Source organism: Calypte anna, chromosome 1 (assembly GCF_003957555.1).
Source record: "Calypte anna isolate BGI_N300 chromosome 1, bCalAnn1_v1.p, whole genome shotgun sequence".
NCBI classification, from domain to species: Eukaryota; Metazoa; Chordata; class Aves; order Apodiformes; family Trochilidae; genus Calypte; species Calypte anna.
In genome coordinates this window covers 105,918,960-105,939,288 of record NC_044244.1, presented here as the reverse complement: position 1 = coordinate 105,939,288, position 20,329 = coordinate 105,918,960, and the positions used below count along the sequence as shown (strand labels likewise).

At 40.2% G+C, this 20,329-nt stretch overlaps 1 protein-coding gene across 1 annotated transcript in view; it reads left to right on the top strand.

Annotated features, from left to right (window-relative positions):
- URB1 (URB1 ribosome biogenesis homolog) overlaps positions 1 to 20,329 on the top strand; it is a 55,418-nt gene continuing 35,089 nt past the window's right edge. The window contains exons 1-13 of the mRNA XM_030468095.1: positions 1 to 142; positions 457 to 596; positions 1,635 to 1,786; positions 3,676 to 3,808; positions 5,915 to 6,011; positions 7,431 to 7,516; positions 9,286 to 9,411; positions 11,247 to 11,377; positions 12,512 to 12,707; positions 13,975 to 14,112; positions 14,494 to 14,667; positions 15,307 to 15,457; positions 17,957 to 18,079. Coding sequence (XP_030323955.1) covers positions 10 to 142; positions 457 to 596; positions 1,635 to 1,786; positions 3,676 to 3,808; positions 5,915 to 6,011; positions 7,431 to 7,516; positions 9,286 to 9,411; positions 11,247 to 11,377; positions 12,512 to 12,707; positions 13,975 to 14,112; positions 14,494 to 14,667; positions 15,307 to 15,457; positions 17,957 to 18,079 — 1,780 coding nt within the window. The 5' untranslated portion in view covers positions 1 to 9. The remainder of the gene's footprint in view (positions 143 to 456; positions 597 to 1,634; positions 1,787 to 3,675; positions 3,809 to 5,914; positions 6,012 to 7,430; positions 7,517 to 9,285; positions 9,412 to 11,246; positions 11,378 to 12,511; positions 12,708 to 13,974; positions 14,113 to 14,493; positions 14,668 to 15,306; positions 15,458 to 17,956; positions 18,080 to 20,329) is intronic.

The following is a 20,329-nucleotide window of genomic DNA, read 5'->3' as shown; positions in this document are numbered from 1 at the left end:
GGCGGAGCTATGGCGGTGAAGCGCCGCGGCGTGACCGTGGCCGACCCGCCGGCAGCCAAGCGAGCCCGCGGCGGGGAAGAGGAGGAGTTCAATGGCACCCGCTTCAAGGCTCTGCTGCGGGACCCCGCCACCGCCGAGAAGGGTGAGGGAGCGGGCCGGGCCGGGTCGGGGGGAGGTCAGGCATGCATGGCGGTGTGGTCGTGAGGTAAAGGCGTGGTCCGGAGGCGCTGGAGCGGCATCCCCAGGAGCCCGGAGCGATGTCGTGGGGATGATGACCGTGGGGATGATGAGTGCTGTCACTGTCCCGTGGGCACGTGTTGGTACCGTAGGGCCAGGGCCGGACCACCCGCCCGCCTTGGAGGTGCTGTCCGGGCCCAAAGGGAGGGAGTGAGGGAGTGTCTGGTAGCGTTTCCCTCCGCCAGGCCTCGGTTCCCCGGTAAAACTCTCGCCTTGCAGGTCTGGAGACCTTCGTCTCGGTTGCTAAGTCGCTGCCGTCACCTGAAATATATGATGTTGTGGAAGGGTACGTGAAAATCTCCATGGAGTGTGCTGAAATATTCAAACTTCTGGACGGAGAAAGGAAGCCTGAGAATCAAGTAAGTTGGCTCGGGGTGTGATAGTTTAATGACTGTCAGTGTGATTCCCAACATTGAGAGGAACCCCTGGAGAAATGCTTCACCACATAACTAACTCTGATAATTTGTCACTGATCAAGTGGAAAAAGTCCTTTTCAGTGTAAAGATGTTCCTGGATTTAATGATGCACATAACCACTAGCTCTGCCAAAACCAAGCTTTGAAGGTTCTTTGAATGTTAGCAAAAGACCATTGAAAAACTAAGGGGGTCAACAGAAGCAGTTAGGCAGATAAAAAGATAGTCCAGTGAAAGTAGTTGGTCAGAGATAATTAGAAATCCCCCTGATACGTCAGTATTTCTAGGAAGCTACTGGTAAAGTTGACCTCATCTGAGCTGGACACAGTTTTCCCATGTCAGGCTGAACTAAAGAGGTACAAAGTCTTTTTCACTGTGCATACTGTGGCAGCATTATTAACTTAAATCCACTTACAATGTAAAATTGGGTAGCGTTCTTTTTAATGTCCACTTGTTGGTCTCAGCATTAGGTTGTCATTTTTGCAAGTGTAATGACAGTCATGTTCAGTGACATGTTTTCTTTAAGGTTCTTTTGCTAATAAAGGCTAATACTTGTAATGAATATAGTTCCAGTGCTCAGAAGTTGTTGTGCTTACACAGACGACTCAGGCACGTAGGTCTTAATTCATGTGTGAAGAGGGACCCTTCTTTACATTCATTTTTTTTTTGCCCAGGCCTTCAGTCAGCATGTTGGCTGACTGAAAAAAAAAAAATAATAGAGTTGGCTAACCTCCTGTGGTTGCCTAGTCTTTCATATAGTATCCACATAGGGTTTTTTGTGGAAATTTTTACTCTCTGAAGTAATCTTTTAGAAGAGGAAACATTAATCTGGGAGAGAATTCAGCAGTTAACTTCAACTTCATAAATCAAAGATTTCCTTTATGGTGAGGGTACTCTTTTTTAATGGTGTTACTGTTTGCTCAGCTAATAATTTCAAGCTATACCTGATACTGGCAGGTATTAACATATTTCTCTATCTTACAGATGCTATTAATCTTTCAAGCTCTGGAGGCCATTTTACTGAGGACAGCCAGTGACCTCTCCCATTTTTCGGTTGTGGGAATGAACATAGTGAAAAAGTTGATTCATTCCTACATGAGATTGGTCTATGCTGCTTTGTATTCTGAAAATCACAGGTGAGTCTTTGCTGTGCTGTTGCAGTGAATCTCTGTCAGCTGGTCTGAATTGATCCCAGGGGGCTGTCAGAGCTTTGTGCATCTGTACAACATGTTGCACAATTTTGCTTGACTTACTGCTAATAATGTGGATTTATTTAATCATACTCTTCCACATTTCATAAAATAATTTTAAGTGAAAGTCTTTTCAAAGTGGAAACTATGATATAGTCTAACGATACATGTTACTTTTGGAGGTTGTAGTTTTCATCAGTTGTGTCTGTCCTAGAGAATGGTAAAGTGGATGGTAGCTTGTCCTCTTATGTGGTTTGTGAATTGAAATGTACTGCATGAACAGAAGCTTTCCTGTAATTCACAGAGGCTGAGCAGTCTGTCTTTTGATGGCAAAAAAGAGCTGTTCTTGAGTGTTCTATTTCCCTGTATATTTTGTAGTCAGACTTCCATGTTTATAATAGATTACTTTCTTTCAGGTTTGTTTTCCTCTGTAACGTGTCCCATCTCTGAAATCTAAGGCCATTTTGCTCTGACTTAAGCAGTCGTGTTGTCTAGTGCAGTCTAAACAAAATTTTCTCATGCTCTGCAGGCAGAATGAGAGAAGTTCCAAGTGCCAGAGAATTTTTTTAATACAAACCTGGGAGGAAGAGGAAGGGAGACAAAAAAAATAGAGACTGCAAATGACTTATCCAAGGCCAGTGACTTGTCTTTTGGTCTTTGGACAGGTCAGAATTAGAAAAACATTTTCTGCTTTCTTGTTCAATAACAAGAAAGCCCTGCTGCCTGCATCCTCAGTTGATCTTAGCATGTCAAACATTTTAGTTGTACATAGAAGCCCAAATATGAGTGTATAGGTTGTTTTGCCTATTGAGGATATCAGTTAAACTTGGACACCAGAGTGAGAAGAGTAGACATGTTTTACTGTCAATAACCAAATAGTAACATAAAATAGAAAACATGCAGTAAGAAAAATACAGAACAATGCACTCAGGACATGACTTTGCTATGCAGAAGCATCTGGTGGTTTACCCCTCAACCAACCAAGACCCTGACTTGGCCAGAGCCCAGGGCATGGTTGGTAGGGTTTCCTAAAATACTTTATCCAGACAGCAAGTCAGTATGAGTAATATTTTGGGTGGTAAGTTGCTGGCATCTGCATAAATATTGTTGTAACCCAGCACAATACCCACTGGTACAAAGGTTATTAGTAAAGAAACCCCAGAATTCATCCGTAGGTCAACTCTGGCTTTGGTCTGTTGTCCAAGCCTTAGCACTTCATAGGTATACTTTAAAATAGATTTTGAAACTATGCAAGAGCTGCACTTCTTATTAAGCAGTTCAAGATTACAGCTTTTGGGGAAATCCTTTTAGAACCTGCAGGGAGGAGGCTGCAGATCTCTGATGGTATTCTGAAGGCATACACTCTGCTTTTTCTGAGCTACCTCTCTGATGTGCAAAGGGATTTTATTGTGGTGATACATCTAGATGGGATCTCTGCGTTAATCATATCGCTTTCTTACAGATTGAGTCCATGAATGAAACATGGACAGATTCCAAAACCCCTAATGGCTAGTGGGTGTTCAGATGATGGAGGTCTGCAGACTTGTACCTGGTGGCCCTGCAAACTCCTGTGAATTTAGGAGTCGTTAATTTTTGACCCTTTATAACGTAGCATAAAAGGAATAAAGTGAATATCCAGCCAGTCATTACAACTTAATTTTTGGGAAGAGTATAAATAGGCATTCCCTTTCTCCTCTTTTCCTTTCCCTTCCTCCCCAGTTGCCATTATCACTATGAAAATTAATGTTTTTGTTGTTTTAACTTGCCTTCAGTTTTCTCATGCAGATGTCAGTCCTGGAAATAACCTGCAGTTTTTCCTCTGTCTTTTGTTTTAGGGTGAGCCGAGGGTGCCTTACTCTGTTGTCAGCAATGGTGGCTCAGGGGCCAGATTCAGCAAGGGATGTCTATAGCCATTTTGATTTCAATAATAAGTTTCTGCCTGGATTATTGAAAAAAAGATGTAAGAAGGTAAATTAAGCTGCTGTGTGCCGTGAAATGCTATGCCATGGCTCCATCAGTTTTCCTCTGCCAAGTATTAAGAAACCAGGCTGTTGCCAAAGTCTCCTTGCTGTATTTTCATCTGCAAGAACCTACCTCTTCCTTTCCTGTCCTTTGTCAGGCTGAAATGTTTCTTGATTGTTTCTAATTGGCAGCAGAACCGATCATCTGCTTAAATAGGAAATCCCCAGAGGATGTTTCTGAGTATCTTCGACAGTGGGAGAGCTGGCCTGTACCCTTAAGGTACAACTTGCTTTCTTTTCAGTCCTATGCTGGTCTTTCTCATCTCGTCAGGGTGCAGAGCTCCTCAGGACAACCTGACTTTTACACTGCTTTGTAGAATTTACTGCAAAACATCCAAGTGTCTGTTTCTAAAATGTTATGTCAAAATGTGGTTTCTGTGGGCTACACTTTTAATGTCTAAAATGGAATGAAAGTCATGGTAAACTTGTGAAAATAATTCAATGATGTGGTTGGGAAGAGCTCCGTCTTTTTTTCCAGTGTGTGGATTGCAGTTTAGTCCCACTGAAATAAATGCAGGTTCTAGAGTTGTAGAAATTGAGAGAGGAATTTGCCCGGTTACAAGAAAAGTCAGAGTAATTGCATTTAAAAATAGAACCAGGAGAACTAAACAACAATCTCTTGGCAGAAATCCTTGAGGAGGATAAGTGAGTGAGTAGAAAAAGTCAGTCCTCTTTTTCCAAAAAGAACTTTATTTCTCATTTCCTCTCTTTTTGCTAAAAATGATCAGGGTTGATCTGAACCAGTGTTTCAGAACAAGAATATTTATATTTCATTCCAAATATGAGTGTATAATAAATCCAATTTATTTTCAATACTGGTAGGTTGTTCCTAGTTTTTAAAGGTGCCCTGCAGAATAAATGTGTACATTTGTGTTGGGTTTGTGCCATCCATGGTGACAAATGGACTGCAAAAGGCAGTTTCAGAGAGAAAGGTGTATGTTTGTTTGCCTTCTACTTGATTGCTTTACTTGTGATCAGTTTTGAGAATGTAGTAATTCCTGAGATTTGACCTTCCTGCAGAAGTTTTCTGCAGGAGTATCTCTACACGTTAGAAGTTTTTTAACCACACATTTATTAGATATGCAATTAAGGTAAAAGGAAACAAGCTTCCAGAAACAATTTGAAAATTTTACTCTTGCTTAGCTTTCAATGAAATTACTGTGTCACAATTGGCTATCAGAGGTGAAATTTTAATGTAAAAATATCAGGCCCATATTTCACTTCTTTCTGTTTTTCTTTCAACTCTTTCATGAGTCACTTTTGCCTTATCTTTTGATTGGTTGTCTTTCAGACATTTTTACATGCAACTTAATTTTGCACAGTAAGGTTCAAAAAATTAAAAATTGTATGCATATCCTATGATCACAGAATGGTTTGGATTGGATGTGACCTTTAAGATTATCTAACTCCAACCAACTTTCATCTCTTCCATTGTGCCTGTTTTATAATGTATTAGCCCCTTTTTTAAGAGTGTTTTGTTTGGTTTTTATTTAGTCACTTTTAGTTGCAGTACTCGGGTATCTGCAAGAGCAGCTGTGATAGCTGATGGATTTGTGTAATGCACCACAACTCAAAAATAGTAACAAGTAGCAGAAGGCCCCACGATTATCACTGCTCTGGAAGGTTGTTTAGTAATAGATTGCAATGGCACTACTGTCATTGAGTAGTTTTGTGAATTCACCAGTGTAACAAACAGTGCAGAAGTGAGGATGTTCAGTGATGTGTATAAGGGTTTTTCATGAACCTACTGTTAATGGTTTCTTGTTTTCTTCATTTATGGCCTGTCTCATATATTGACAATTGAAAGTATGTGAACTAGGACACCTTCCTTTTTTATTTTAACTTTAACAAATTGTGATCTGCTTAATGCAGGAAATTTTTCAAATTAATATACTGTGGATGAAGTGCATATAAATGTTTATAGCTATATGCAGCATGTTTATAGTAGTCATTTACCTGCTTGTAGTACTTATAATGATAATCAATTGTTGTAGTCTTGATTTTGCAGTTGTGTACAGTCTGTATGATGATGGTGCCTTCTGTCTTTTTTTAGGGGAGACCTGATGTCCGTATGGCTTATATTCAGTTTGCTCTCTCCTTTTTAATTGCTGGTGACAATGGAATCTTGATACAGGTGCTGGAATTAAAAGGTACTTCACAATTTTTTTAAGGCAGTCTTTTATAGCTGAAAACACATATAAGCTAATTTAAAATGTGAACCAGCTAATAGGACACCAAATCCATATTTTAAATCTTATTACCTAAAAAGTTTAAAATGCATCACTATTACAGTAAATGCCTCTTCTGGCTGAGAATAATGCATGCTCTCTGCAAAAACTCTGCACAAATAGGAAGGCCTTCATGACACATGTGAAAAAGGTACATGTAATATAACTTTGAGGCCATAGATTCAATAAGCAGAAAAAAATTTCATGGCCTCTGCCTTTGCTAATAACACAATAATAATGGATATATTGCATTAAAAAAAATTATTGCATAAAAAATGTGCATACTTCAGTATCCTTTCTATCTTACTGTAAGACAACTGTTGTGTACTCAATTAGACCGCTTTTTGTCACTGATTCAGGAGAAAAATGTAGTATCCTTTGCATCTTTTATGGAGGCATTACATGGGAGTGTAGTCCAGAGGTGTGTTACACCTATGTCTCTTAGAGAAGGGAGTCAAACTGAACTGAGAAAGAAAAGGATCTGGAAAGTTGAATCTTACGTATGCTTGATTAATAGTTGATCCCCGATGTGCTGAAGATAATTTAGAACTCCAGTAGTTCACTAGAATTCAGTAGTTTGAAATCTACTGCTGATTTATCTCAAGTTGTGAGTTGTGACTCTTATTAAGGCTAGGAAAGAATTCAGAAAGAGTGTAGAAACACTTTTTAAAAAAGTCATTAGCTGGCAGCAATTAATTTCTTCTGTGGTGAGATAGTGAAAACAGGCTGTAGTTACTTGCCTCTATCTTTCATACTACACTGGGGGGCTGCTGATTTCTTTTAGTTGCTTGCAGTTCTTCAGTTTTTTCAGAACAGGCAGTACACACCTAGAGTCAGTCAGCACAGCTGGCTTTCATTCCTCTGTAAGTTCTCTGTAAAGCGAGGTGCTGTAACTTTGAGACTGCAGGTGAGCCAGAAGATACTGCTTGTGGTTGAAGATGTAACCTCCAAACAATTCAGAAACCACTCAGTGAAGCAATTATGAGTGAAGCAATTATGAGTTGTTCAATAGAAGGTATAGACACTTACTCAAATTTAAATATTGCATAGCACACTGGGGCCCAAAATACATTAGAAGTTGATGTGCTGTTGCGAAAAGTCTCAATAGCCAAGTTGGCAAGTTAACTAGTTACGGTGAGAGTGAATTTGGCAGCATTACTTGTTCATCACTTCAGTCACAGAGTCCATCTTTCTGAACTCTGATTGCAGCCTTTTCGTTCTTAAATATAACAGCAAAGTAAATAATGTGACACTCAAGGGAAATGGTTATGAATTCCCTGAAGCATGTTAGTATGAAAAGAGCTTTCACATTTTCATTTAACACTTGAAATGTCTTTTTAGATTTCATTCCAGATATTTTTCGCACTGAAATAAAGGAAGACAAAGTTTCTACTGTCAATCTTCTCATTTCCACGCTGAGAAGTAAGGTATGATATGCCCTTGAAACTGCGTTGTCTCTCATTTTCTATTTTCTTTGCTGCTGGAAAAGCTTTCTAGTAATTTCTCTCAAAATGCACGGTCTTGAAGATGTTGACACTGTGCTGTTGCAAGTTTGCCAACGTGTCCATTAATGATAACATTTGTTGAAGATTGATAGCTTGGCAATTACTGTTTGAGGACTGAAGCTTTTTAGGCTTTTCCAGTACCCTCTTGTAAAGGAAGCATAGCTTGTACTTGGATGTGAGTTTCAGCTTATTCTTCAGTGTGTGATGTCCAACAGATTCCTCAGCCCTTGTTCAATTACAACCTGTGAAACAATCTGAATCTGCTAGGTTTGACTAGGCTCTGAACCTGGGTGGGGATGCATAATCTTCTTTTCTGGAGAGTGGGGATTGTGGCATGAAGTGTGTTTCAAGGATCTGTCTGGTTGCAGTTGAAGGATGTGTGGTTACTGTTCCTCAACCAGTCACAACAGGGCTCAGCTGAGGCCACATCCTGTGGTCCTGGTTAGCTGGTCTTTGGACTTGGTTATTGTTAGGATGACAAGGTTTCTACTGCAGGGGATAGATTTGGTATTTCTTGGTGGGGTAGAGGAAAAGGGAAGTCTTACCATAGAACCGTCTTCCCAAAATCAGGGGAGTTTTTGTGAATGAAAGAGGGTGCATTCCACCTGCTACCAGAAAGTACTGTTGGAGAAGTCTCCTTCTCTTTGAAGTTTTTTCTTCTGCAGCAGTCAGAAATAATCTTGTGATATAGCAGGGTAGAGACAGAAAACTAGAAAGGAACTGCTGAGAGGGCTGTCTTTCCTGTGCTCTCTTCTGTAGATTCTGAGCATGGCAGTGCCTCTTTCACTGTGGTACACTTACTGCTGATGTGGGTACAGTAACTGCACTAGAGATTTATTTCTGCAAAAATGTTTTAAAAGGTTTTTAGTTCCAGTATTTTTGAATCTGTGTTTTGGATTACTCTAGCAGTGTTGCACAGTGGTGTACCATGTTTCACATGCACAGTTGTTGTAAGACCAACTGAGGGAAAAAAAAAAAAATTCAAATATAGAGTGTAACCAAAAGAACCTGTTCCAGACTTGGGCTTTTCACAACTTAGAATTTAAAGCCAAAAATATTCTTTCATTTTTCTGTTGCAATAACCTTGGAAGAAGGAAGAAGAAAAAACCTAGCACTTAAACATAAGATAAACCTCCCTGAAACTTTATTTTCTAAATGAAGCATTTCCCATGTGAGAATCATACATCATGTACTATTATGTTATTGGTGAAATGTAACTTGGTATGAGTCCTTCAGTTTAGCAAGGAAAATGATAATTAAAAAACCATGAAGACTGGATAAAGCAGTAGAACTTCTGAAGAACTTGCTCCAGTGTGTTTTCCCTTTCAGTTAAACTTTATTTTTTGCAGGTTCTACCATCTCTACCGACAGTTTTCCATGATCATAGTCAGGAGCTGTGCTACTCCAAATTCATTCTGTGCTCTTTAGTTGAACTTGAAAGTCTATCCTGTTCACAATGTGCAGTGTTTGCAGAAGTTGGTGTAGAGTTCTAGGGCTTTAACCATATCAAGATGGGATCAGGAGGGTGTGAAAGAAGTGTTAAGAAGACGGGCAGAACCTTTTGTCTGCTCTAGTGAAGAGACTGAGTTGTGTGTGTACTGGAAGAATGAAGTGTGTTGCCTATTTGACAGTATTTTTTGGTAACTTGCAATAAATAGAAAACTTGTTTTGTTTTTTGTTATTCTTTCCAGGTGGTTCAAAATAAAAATGTAACCAAAACCCAGAAAGTGCGCTTTTTTACTGCAGAGGTGTTGGTTCACATTGCTTCACTTTACCGATGGAATGGGATTACTGATGTCAGCCCTGGGGATTCAAAGGTCTGGTAAAATTTATTTCTTTGTAATCCTTGGTGCTTGTCCTTCCTGCCTTTGCATCCTACCCCCACCTCCATCCTGCATCTTGCAGGCCACAGGTTTTGAAATTACTCCTAGTTACTCCAATTTCAAAACCTGTGCTCAAGAAGAGGGATCTGCTGAGGCTGCTTAAAAAGAAATCCTGACTTTCTGCTACTTTTTAGCACTCAAGGAGGAGGGTTTGTTTCCCCTCCCTGACTGCCAGAACTGCAGTGCGGATCTGTTGACCAGGGACTAATGGGGCTTTTGGGTGCAAATGCTGTGTTCCATTGCCTGGATGCTTATTTGTCTCTATTGGAGAATATATCAGGAGCAATGTTCTTACCACATGCTTCATTCCCATCCTACACACTCATCTGATGTGAGAGATAAACTCCCCAAATGTTTGCCAGCCTTTCCAATTTGTATTGTTTTGAGAGGTTGCCCGGGTTTCTAAGGGTTGAGTTGTTACTGAGTCTGCTGGTCTGTGGAATCACATTCCTAAAGTCATAGATGAGGCAAAGATCAGGACCACATCTGGTGGGTGTGTGTTAGTACTACAGACATTTTGTCATCTTCTCCTTATAAATAAGTTGCGTTTTCGCTTTTTTATTTTTCTTAATCTTGGGATCTCTTTTTTCCTCCCTTTCGCTGTGGAAATATCTAAGTCCTGACTGTATGCCCAGTGCAAAGCAGTAGAAAGACTTCTATGTGCCTATTATGTTTCTTCTGCAGACTTTTCATCTTTGTGTTGATTAACCCTTGATCTTTAGAAGCCCAGCCACTCTTCTTCAAAACTTCTAACACTGAACAATAGCTTTCTTTTATTCCCTCTACTGGTTTTTCATGCCTGTGCCATTCCAATCCTGATGTATTGCATACACCTTCTGGAGAAGATCTGTTACTAGTGGGTGTCTGCTTGGAGCAGTGGCAATCTCTGATCCTATGCATAAGCATGCATTTCAGTTTTGAATAATTTTTGAATTCTTAAAATTCCTCACAGTTGTGAGTCTTCTGGTTTGTGATTTCCCAGCCACAATTGCTGAGAGATTTCCAATTCATAGGGATCTTGAGTTGTGCTGTATGGAAAAGGTTAATGGAATCTGGGTTCACTTTTTTTTTCTTTTTTGCATGACATGGATATTTGGTTATTTCTTCCGTAGTTGTAGGCTGACTGTAATTGCGTTGATGCCCCACCTTCTTTCCCTGAAATGCTGTCTGTTAGCTGTCTGTGTGTTGTTAGCTGTCTGTCTTGCCCTGTATTAACATTGTTCCATCTTCTGCCAAGCTGGCCCAAAAAACACATGTTCCATGTGATTTCTGCTGAAGGCTTCAGTGATTTTTTTGGTCTTTCTAAACTTCCTAATAGTGAATCTAGCCTGTAAGTTTGACATAGGGATATTTGAAATTAAATATTAGATCCTTGACTTCAAGGTCCCAGGATGTTCTTGTGCAATTTGTGTGAGTTCTGTATCACTACTTTTCTTTAGCTTGACTTTTCTTTATCTTTTTTTGTCTGACTTCTAAGAAGAAAGTCTGAAGTCAGTGAGGCCCTGCATGTAGTAAATATGTTCCTACATTTTGTAGGTTTGCATTCCTTGAAGCAAAAAGCATTGTAGTATTTAATATGTTTATTACAGACACTGAAATTTGTCTTGTTAATCTGAAAAAAAAAATCCAACAAACTAAAGCCAAACTGTGTTTTTGCATTTCTGTATAAAAGTGCCTTTATAAAATTTAGATAAGAGTGAAATTGATCTAGGATTTTTTCTCTAGGACCAAAAATCATACGCCTTTTCTACTGGTTTTGGTTTTTTTAGGCAACTCGAGGTTCTGAAGAGGTGGGAAAGATGATGGTACGGGAACTTGTTCATGATTTCTTAATGGACCTCTGCTGCTCTCTGAAACATGGAATAACTTTCTATGATCCAAGTCTTGGAACTTCTGGCAAGTAAGTCACCAGGCAGCTGAGACTGGATGTGTACTTTGTGCTAGGAACAAGAGGGAACTCACTAATGATCTTGTCTGCCCTTCTAAGCCTTTGCCAGTAATGTCGCTGAATTCTGCTTCCTTTTCTCATTCTTCTGTGGCAGAAGAAGTAAATATGTTGGGGTTTTTTATTTTGTTTCTAACTTCCCAGGACTAAACTACTGTATCTCCTTATACCTTTAAGTATCTCTCTTATACCTTTAAAGAGCACCTTTAAGTGTTCTCTGCTGTGTTCAGAGGGAGTTAGGCAATGGTTGTATTTCTCTGACCCATACCCATGAATTATTAGATAAAAAATCTCTTGTTGTAAGGTGTGATTTTGAACCATAGATTTTTTTGAGGTGACAGTCAAGCATTAGAGCTGCAGTGTAAACCAGATGGTAGTAAAATGTCTGATTTACATTTGGTAGAACCAAGTGTGGTTTATCCCAGATTTTTGAAAATTGTCCAAGTTGATTTCAGTAGTGCCAGAATTTGGCCTGTAGCACCTAATCTGGAAGCACCTATTTTTCCTTCTGTTTCCATTTGCTAACTAGTTAAAATACATGGGCACTAAGATTACATCTGATAGAGAAAATAATTGAAGCTCTTGTAATTCCATGGAGGGATTCTCATAGGGTGAGTGTATGGGCAAAGAAGGTACTAGATTATAATAGAGGATACTAATACTAAGTGGTGTTAGAACAGGTTTTTTCTTGCTTTGAGCAAAATTTTAGCTATTATTTATTTGGTATCTGTGTTATTCTCACTTTGTTCAGAGACATACTGAAGTAAACTTAAAAAAAGAGAAGCGAAAGATCACAGAAAATACTTCCAAGTTTAATAGTGAAGTTTTAATTCTAAATTCTTAGCTTTGTGAGGTTTGGTTGGAATATTTGTGAAAAATTGTGGGTTTAATTAAAAGTGATTACTCTTTTCCAGGCAGAAAGCCTGGAAGTAAATTCAGTTCATACTTTTCTGAATATAAACTCAAAAATTTTGCCAGCAGTCTTACTTTTTATCCCAACAACAGTTGAAGGAGTTGCTGAGTTAGCATCACATGTAAAGTATTGAAATAAGAATTCTGGTTTTTTAAGTATTCTTTTTTCTTCAATAGGGGAGGAAATGTGGTTCTTCTGCGCTTTCTGCTTGGTTTAAAAACGGCAACAGAAGATGAAATGGTTGCTGATCTCGTGGTGAATATTCTTAAAGTATGCCCAGATTTATTGAATAGATACTTCAAGGAGACACAGTATTCCTTTGTTCCTAGATTGAAGTCAGCTTGGATGGACAATATGAAGTTACTTAAAAAGGTGAGAGGATGAATGATGCACACCACCTTTCCAAAGGCATATGTAATCCCAATCCTCATCTTTTCTCTAAGAATTGAAGTAGTTTTTGTTAAACATAGTGCAGAATTATGCAAAATTGTAATAGAAAAGATGGTAAAGCCAAAGATTCATGACCTACAAAAAAGCTAACAAGCAGAGAACTTGGTAATACATTGGTAAGCCTGCTTTTGATTGCTTTTATTATAGGTAGATGTTGTAATACCATTCCTTAGTAAAATTTATTACAGTTTGGATACTATGTAGTACAGAGTCTGTCCATCCTGTGGTGTGGCCCCCTTACATATAAACTTAACTCCAAGTTGATGACCTTAGCTGAGGTCTTCCTAGTGACAGAACAAGATTTCATTAATTTCAGAGGAACTAAACTGAGGAATCAGGAAATGAGTGTTTTGGGGTTTGTTTCAGAAGCAGCTGTACTGTATTAGAGGAAACTCACATGTCTGAAGATGTGTTCACAGCTGTAAAAGCACAGTACTTTAGACTTTATTAAAATCACTAAAAAGCAGACAGGCACAGTGTTTCATAAAGAGTTATTTTAAAGACAAACCTGTCCAGCAGTGGGGTGACTGATGTTTAAGTGAGCTAAGGAGGAAGAACTCTAATAGTTCTGAAATAATGCCATCAATTACTGTAGATGTGTTAGGAGAGAAGCAGCAGGATGCTGTTAAATATCAAAGCTGGTAAATGGAGGGGGGAATAGCATCCTGTTTTCTCTGGGTGCTGAGGAGAATGAGCCATGGCTCAGAGCCACAGATCCTGAGAAGTATAGATACAAAGTGAGTTGGAAGGTCATTTGGTAAAAAACTATGCTCAGAGCAGGAGGCTGTATAAACATTTAACTAAACAAGAAAAGAAGAAATGGGCATGAGAAGCAGAGGGAAGCATCACAGTGGTGGTACGTGTTTTGAGATGCAGCATTGAAGCTCAGCTAGGAAAACCCTTTGTCCTGTTTTAGTCTTCCTCTCACTCTTAGCTTAAAATGGGTAAGTAGAATCTGTAATCTGTTGAAAAGGAGTGGCCTTTAGCAGTGGTGCAGGTTGCATACAGATGTTGAACTTAGTTGAATAGGAGTGTGGGGGCTGCTCTGTCACATTTCTGCATAAAAATTGATATTTAGTGCTTTCTTTACTTTTGACAAGTCAAAGCCCTTCAATAAAATGCTCCCCAGAAAAAGCTGTTATCTCCAGGGCTATATCTGTGTTGATTTAATTGGGTTTTTTTGTTTCAGATCTATGAGGCTCAACCACGGATTTCAAATTCTTTTAAGACTTCAGAGTTTATTCCTCTTCCCAGGTTGCTTTCTATGGTGATGGTAACGACAGTCCCTTCAGTGTGCAATAAAATTATGTTCACCCAAGGACTAAATGTAAGAGCAATCTATACGTAATATTTCAGTGGATTTTTCTGTCCTAGTTAATACTGTTTAAGTGTGTGATCATCTGAAGAGTTTCTTGAGTTGGTTAATTACATATGTTTTATTTTGAATGTCCCAGCATGAAGCTGGCTTGGGGGAGCACTGAAAAATGAATTAAAACTAATTGATAACTGCTCTCAAGAGCCTTTCAAGAGCAGCACCTCTGCCAGTTCTCACTAGTAGTTTAGGCTGAGAATCTGAAAACTACAGATTCTTTCCTGCAAGCCAAGATTTAGGAAATTATTAGTCCATAAAACGTATTCAGAGTACAGATTATATGCAAAGCTTAAGAGGAAGCAGTGAAATACCATTAATGCATCTTCCTTCTTGTAGTTACCCAGCACAGCGGTGAAGCACAGCATACTGTCACTTGTATCAATGGTTCTGAGAAGAGCCTTGAAGAATATTGAGTACTGTTTGAAAGAAGAGACTTGGCAGAAGTCAGAAATCTACACACTGACAATGATGCAGGAATTTGTACAGCTGTACAGAGAAGCCATCAGCAAGGTAGAAAATAAAAAGAGAATTGAGGTATAACATGAGTAATTTTGAAGCAGATAACTGCTCCTCTGCAGTTGCTCCCCAAGTGCTTGTGGCCTGGGAGCCAGGAGGTGGTATCTTTGAGCAGCAGGAGTGGAAGCATGTGGGTTAAAAGGGGTTAATAACTGGTGTAGAGGTAAGCTACATTTCTTAATGAAGCTGGTTGATGGAAATGCAGATTTTAATTTTTTTTTTTGGCTAGACAAATGTGTAACATTGGAAGCTATTGTTCTGCAAATGAGTTCCAAGAGGAGGCACAGAAGCAAATTCTCCTCCTGGTTCAAGTAAATTGTAGCCAGCGGATTTCATTCAGAGTTAGAAGTTACCAGACAATGTAGCACTTGGGTTGAAAATACACCATGAAGATGAAGAACCAAATGTAAATGTTATACATGAAAATTTTTCAATGAAGTGTTCTTTCCAATACTGAAGTTCTGTTGAAGCGAAAGAACACTGCTTGATTTCAGATTTTTTTCCGATTGCACACAAGATCAGTTCCAACCTTTATGAAGAGCAGCAAATCTTCATCTTGATTGTGAATATTTTTATAACAGTAGCTTTGTCTCACACAGGAGAGCAGTTGCAATTCACTCTTTTTGCTTCCAGCTTTTACCAGACATGAACAGTCTAGTGGCTGTCTGGCAGTCTCTTCTGAAGCAAGGGAGGGAACACCACGATGGCCAAGAGGAGAAAAAGGAAAATGATACCTCCACTGCAAAGGCAATGACTGAAACAGCAGAAGTTGCTGAACAGCATGGTAGGCAAAGCAAGTGGAGTTATCCCTTCTTACATGTGTGTGAACAGGTGTTACGAAATCATCATCCCATACGAAGTAGTTAACTTCAAAGAGAGTCCAGATGTCACTTGCACACTTACTGTTCATCTTTGCTTTATTCAGTTCTTTGGGAAATTTTATTCTGACCAGAGTCAGAGTTGCCTAAAAACAGTTTGACAAGCAGTCTGCCTTTGCTACTGGGAGGTTAAGCAGTTTGCCTTTCTGCTGCCACAGAATCACAAAATAGTTGAGGTTGGAAGGGACCTCTGGAGGTCAACCTTCCCAACCTCTCCCTGCCTAAACCTGGTTGCCCTGGACCATGTTCAGGTGGCTTTTGAATATCTGCAGGGATGCCAACTCCCAGCAACATCTCTGGGCAACTTGTGCCAGTGCTCTGACACCCTCACAGTGAAAAGTATTCCCTGATGTTCAGGGAGAACCTCCTGTGTTTCACTTTGTGCCCGCTGCCTCTGGACCTCTCTGGTCACCATGGAAAGAGGCTGGCTCTGTCTTCTTTGCACCCTCCTTCAGATATTTACATATATTGATGGGATCTCCTTGAGCCATTTCCTGGCTGAACAGCTCCAGCTTTCCCAGCCTTTCCTCACAGGAGAGCTGCTCCAGTCTTGTCACCCTCGTGCCCCTTTACTGGGCTCTTTCCAGTGTGTCCAAGTCAGTCTGGTACAGGGAGCCCAGAGCTGAGCATGGCACTCAAGGTGTGGCCTCAGCAGTGCTGAATAAAGGGGAGGATCACCTACCTTCACCTGCTGACAGTGCTTTGCCTAATGCTGCCCAGGCTTCTGGTAGCTTTCTCTGCAGCAAGGACACATTGCTGGCTTATGTTCAGCTTGGTGTCCACCAGGACTCCCAAGTCCTTTTCCACCCACCTGCCTTCCTTCTGGGTGGCCCCCACTGTGTACTGGCACGTGAGGTGGTTTCTCTTCCTGTGCAGGACTCTTCACTTCCCTTTGTTAAACTTAACCTTTCTGGCCTTGACCCTTTTATGCTAATAGGCTTATTTTCCATCCACATGATAAAACAGATAGGGAAACTGATATGGCTGAAAAATATCTTTTTGAGAGATTTTACCATGGAATTTTTTAAAAGCAGTTAGTTACTGTGGCCACACAAATGCATGTGTTGCTGTAGCACAGGAGTGAAAACATGCAAGTGTTGGAAGAGAAAGAGGTTTGGAGTGAAGGCTTCGGTTTTCCTCTTTCAAGACTGTTGTCCCTCCTGAAGGACTTTTTTTCATAGACCCCTTGCAGAGAACTGGAAGTTTTAGTACTCTCTTGGCTAGCAGCCTGCAGTGTTTTACTTGCACACTAGGGATAAATCCTCAACCAGTTTCATGCCTTTCACAGGGCATATTCTTCAAAGAGACTTCCTGTAGCAGAGATCTATGCAGTGTATGTCCTTCTGTGTGTGGCTTTGGGCAGCAAAATATTTGTCAGTGCTGACACTCCCAGGCTCTGTTGGTTGAGTGCCTGCTGAAACCAATGGACTAGCTAATCTCCAGAGTACTGTAGCTATAGTTTGTCTGCATAGGAGGGTGATAATACTGTATCGCTCAGTCTCAGCTCTCCTTTTACAGCTTTATTTGCACTGTGGCCACTAGAGAATTCTTTTTTTAATGGGAGTTGAGACTTGGGCAAACAAAGGCAAAGTTTATGCATGGCATCCATCCAATTCTCCATAGTTCCCTGAGGGAGACCCAGTTAACAGGAAAAAAAATAGGTGTTAAAAAAAGTTTTGGCTGCCCTTCCCATTTATTTTGCTTCCTTTCATTAGTGACTGGATAATAAGTAGCTTTTATGTGTCCTCATGTTGCAAACTAGAAGAATATCTAGCTGCTGAAGTAGCTTTTCTTAAAAAGTGAACTGCAGCCTTAACTGGGGTTGGTTGGTGTTTCTGTCATATAGATATTTTCTTCCTCTTGCCAAGAGATCACAAGTATTAGTTTGAAAGAAGAAAGGGAAGAAAAGAAAGAAACCTTTAACTGAAGTAATTAGTGTGCTGTCTGCTGCACTTCCCCTGTCAAACCTATGTGGCATTAGGTTAAAATAGTATCCCTGGAAGCCAACAGCATGACCATATCCTTTCGTTCACTTTTATGTGTTGGTCAGCCTTAAACTGAACAGTAGTGGGATTGATTTGATTCTTTTAGTGAGTGTTAAAGTGTTGATGCTTTTATATGTGTAAGCTCTTCAGAATGAAATTAGAAAGGGCAGCTGCCAATTTAAGCACTGAATAAGCTGGTTTAGTTTTAAAAGTATTCACATAGGAATGCTGGGGGAAGGAAATGTGTTTTTTTCTTTTTCTTCTTGTTAGTTTCTTCTTGTTAGAGGAAGATAACTGATCACTTTATAGGTAAATCTATTGGAAATGTAGTTATTAATTCACATGATGGATAATATAGGTGCTACACTGTGCTGTCTTGATGTGAAGGAAGAAGAAACTAATTATGTAAACTTTGTTTAGTTTCAGATGATGCTGAGATACTGTTTCTGAAAGCTGCACTGCTTCAGGTCATATGCCTTTATCAGAAGGTTGTGCCCCACCTGGTAGCACGGAGCAACTTTGATTTTAGCAAGCTGCTGAAAGGTACATGATGGGTGTTTCAATTGCCTTCATTGCTATTTATAAAGTCCACAGCAAAAGGGAATGTTTGCTTTTCTGTGTAGGCAGAGAAAGAACTGTTTTCTAAAATTAACCCATTTTAGTTTCTTCATTGTGTTGGCATTTATTGTTGCTATTTCTGCACAGTTCCCTGGCACTTTGCTCTTTTGAATTCCATAGCTACTCTGCTGTACTCGGTTGTTTTAAGTGGTAGCTTGTGCTACAGTCTTTGTGTGTTGTACTCTTGCAAATATTTGGTCTTTAAGATTTCTGAGGAAGACATGTCCAGCTCTTAATGAGATTTGGGGTGTAATTCTCCTGGTACTATGTCAACAATTCAATGTCAGTAAGTTACTTCCAAACTCTTCTTCCTATTAGCCTTCATGATACAGATACTTTTTTAACTAGATATCTCATGGAAGGTTTGAGGTGGGGGAGAAGCATGTACCAATTCACCAGTCTACTCTGGAAAATCTTTTCCCATTCAAGTATTTTTTCCACTTGCTGTGTTTTGAATTATTTTGTCACAGTTTGTCAGTGTGCAGGAGGAGGAATAATATTCAGTATGGTATTGCCTCCTGTGGAAAATCTATATAAGGAATCACTTCAGCAATATTATTGAATTTTTTGTCTCTTATGTCATGTTCTCGGAGGGTATTCCTCTTCATGCAGCAGAAGGAATCAGGGACATTCTGTACCAGCTTAATGCAGCAAGGATGATGAGCAATAAATTGTGGACTCTGGGCAAGATCCTCATATACTGCTTGTGGTACATTAAATACAGCCATTTAAAAATGAGACAAACCCTTAGGGCAAAATGAGGAGAGAGCAAAGTTTTGTTTGGGTGTCAGTTCTGTCTGTGGACCACCAGAGCTTGTAGAGTACCAAACTAGAGCAACTATCTGTGTTTTAGGCAGGTCTGGAATGACTAATAATAGGAGTTCTGTAAATGCCTTAATTAAATCTGTCAGGGGAAAAATCATAGAATCATTTATGTTGGAAAAGACCTTAAAATTCATTGAGTCCAACCAAAACCACAACACTGTTAAATCCACTACTCCACCATGTCCCTAAGCACCACATCTTTATATCATTTAAATACCTCCAGGAATGCATACTCAACCACTTCCCTGAGTAGCCTATTCCAGTGCTTGACAACACTTTCAGTAAATAAATTTTTCCAAATATCCAATCTAAACCTTCCCTGGCACAGCTTGAGGCCATTTCATCTTGTTCTGTCACCTGTTGCTTGGGAGAAGAGACCAACCTTTCAGGTAGTTGTAGAGAGTGATGAAGTCTCCCTTCAGTCTCCTTCAGGCTAAACAACCCCAGTTCCCTCAGCTGCTCCTCATAAGAATTGTTCTCCAGACCCTTCACCAGCTTTTTAGCCCTTCTTCGGACATGCTGTAGCACCTCAAGGTCTTTCTTGTCATGAGGGGCCCAAAAGGGAACACAGCATTTGAGGTGCAGCCTCACAGTGATGAGTATAGGGGGAAGATGACTGCCCTACTCCTGCTGGCCATACTATTTCTGATGCAGGCCAGGAGCTGTTGGCCTTGGCCACTTGGGCATGCTGCTGGCTCATAATCAACCAGCTGCCCCAAAGCCTTTTCCTCTGGGCAGCTTTCCAGCCACTTCCCCAAGCCTGTAGCATTGCATGTGTTTGTTGTGACCCAAGTGCAGGACCTGACACTTGACCTTGTTAGGTCTTGTACAGTTGGCCTCGGCCCATCAATCCAGCTTTTCCAGGTCCTTCTGTAGAGCCTGCTCACCCTCAGGCAGATCAACTCTGCCACCCAACTTGGTGTGCAGATTTACTGAGGGTGCACTCATTTCCCTTGTCCATGTCATTGATGAAGATAATAAAGAGAGCTGTCTCCAGTACTGAGCCTCATGGAATACCAGTTGTCTGGTCACACACTGTATTTAACTCCTTTTACCACAAGAGGCCAGCCAGCCAGTTTTTTACCCAGCAAAGAATATGCTTGTCCAGGTCACAAGCAGCCAGTTTCTCCAGGAGAATGCTGTGGGAAACAGCCAAATGTTTTACTGAAGTCTAGGTGGACAGCATCCACAGCCTGTCCTTCATCCACTAAACGGGTCACCTCATCATAGAACAAGATCAGGCTGGTCGAACAGGAGCTGCCTTTCATAAGCCTGAGGTAACTGGACCCAATGGCCTGGTTGTCCCCTGTGTGCATGCAAGATGATCTGCATAACCTTCTCTGGCACTAA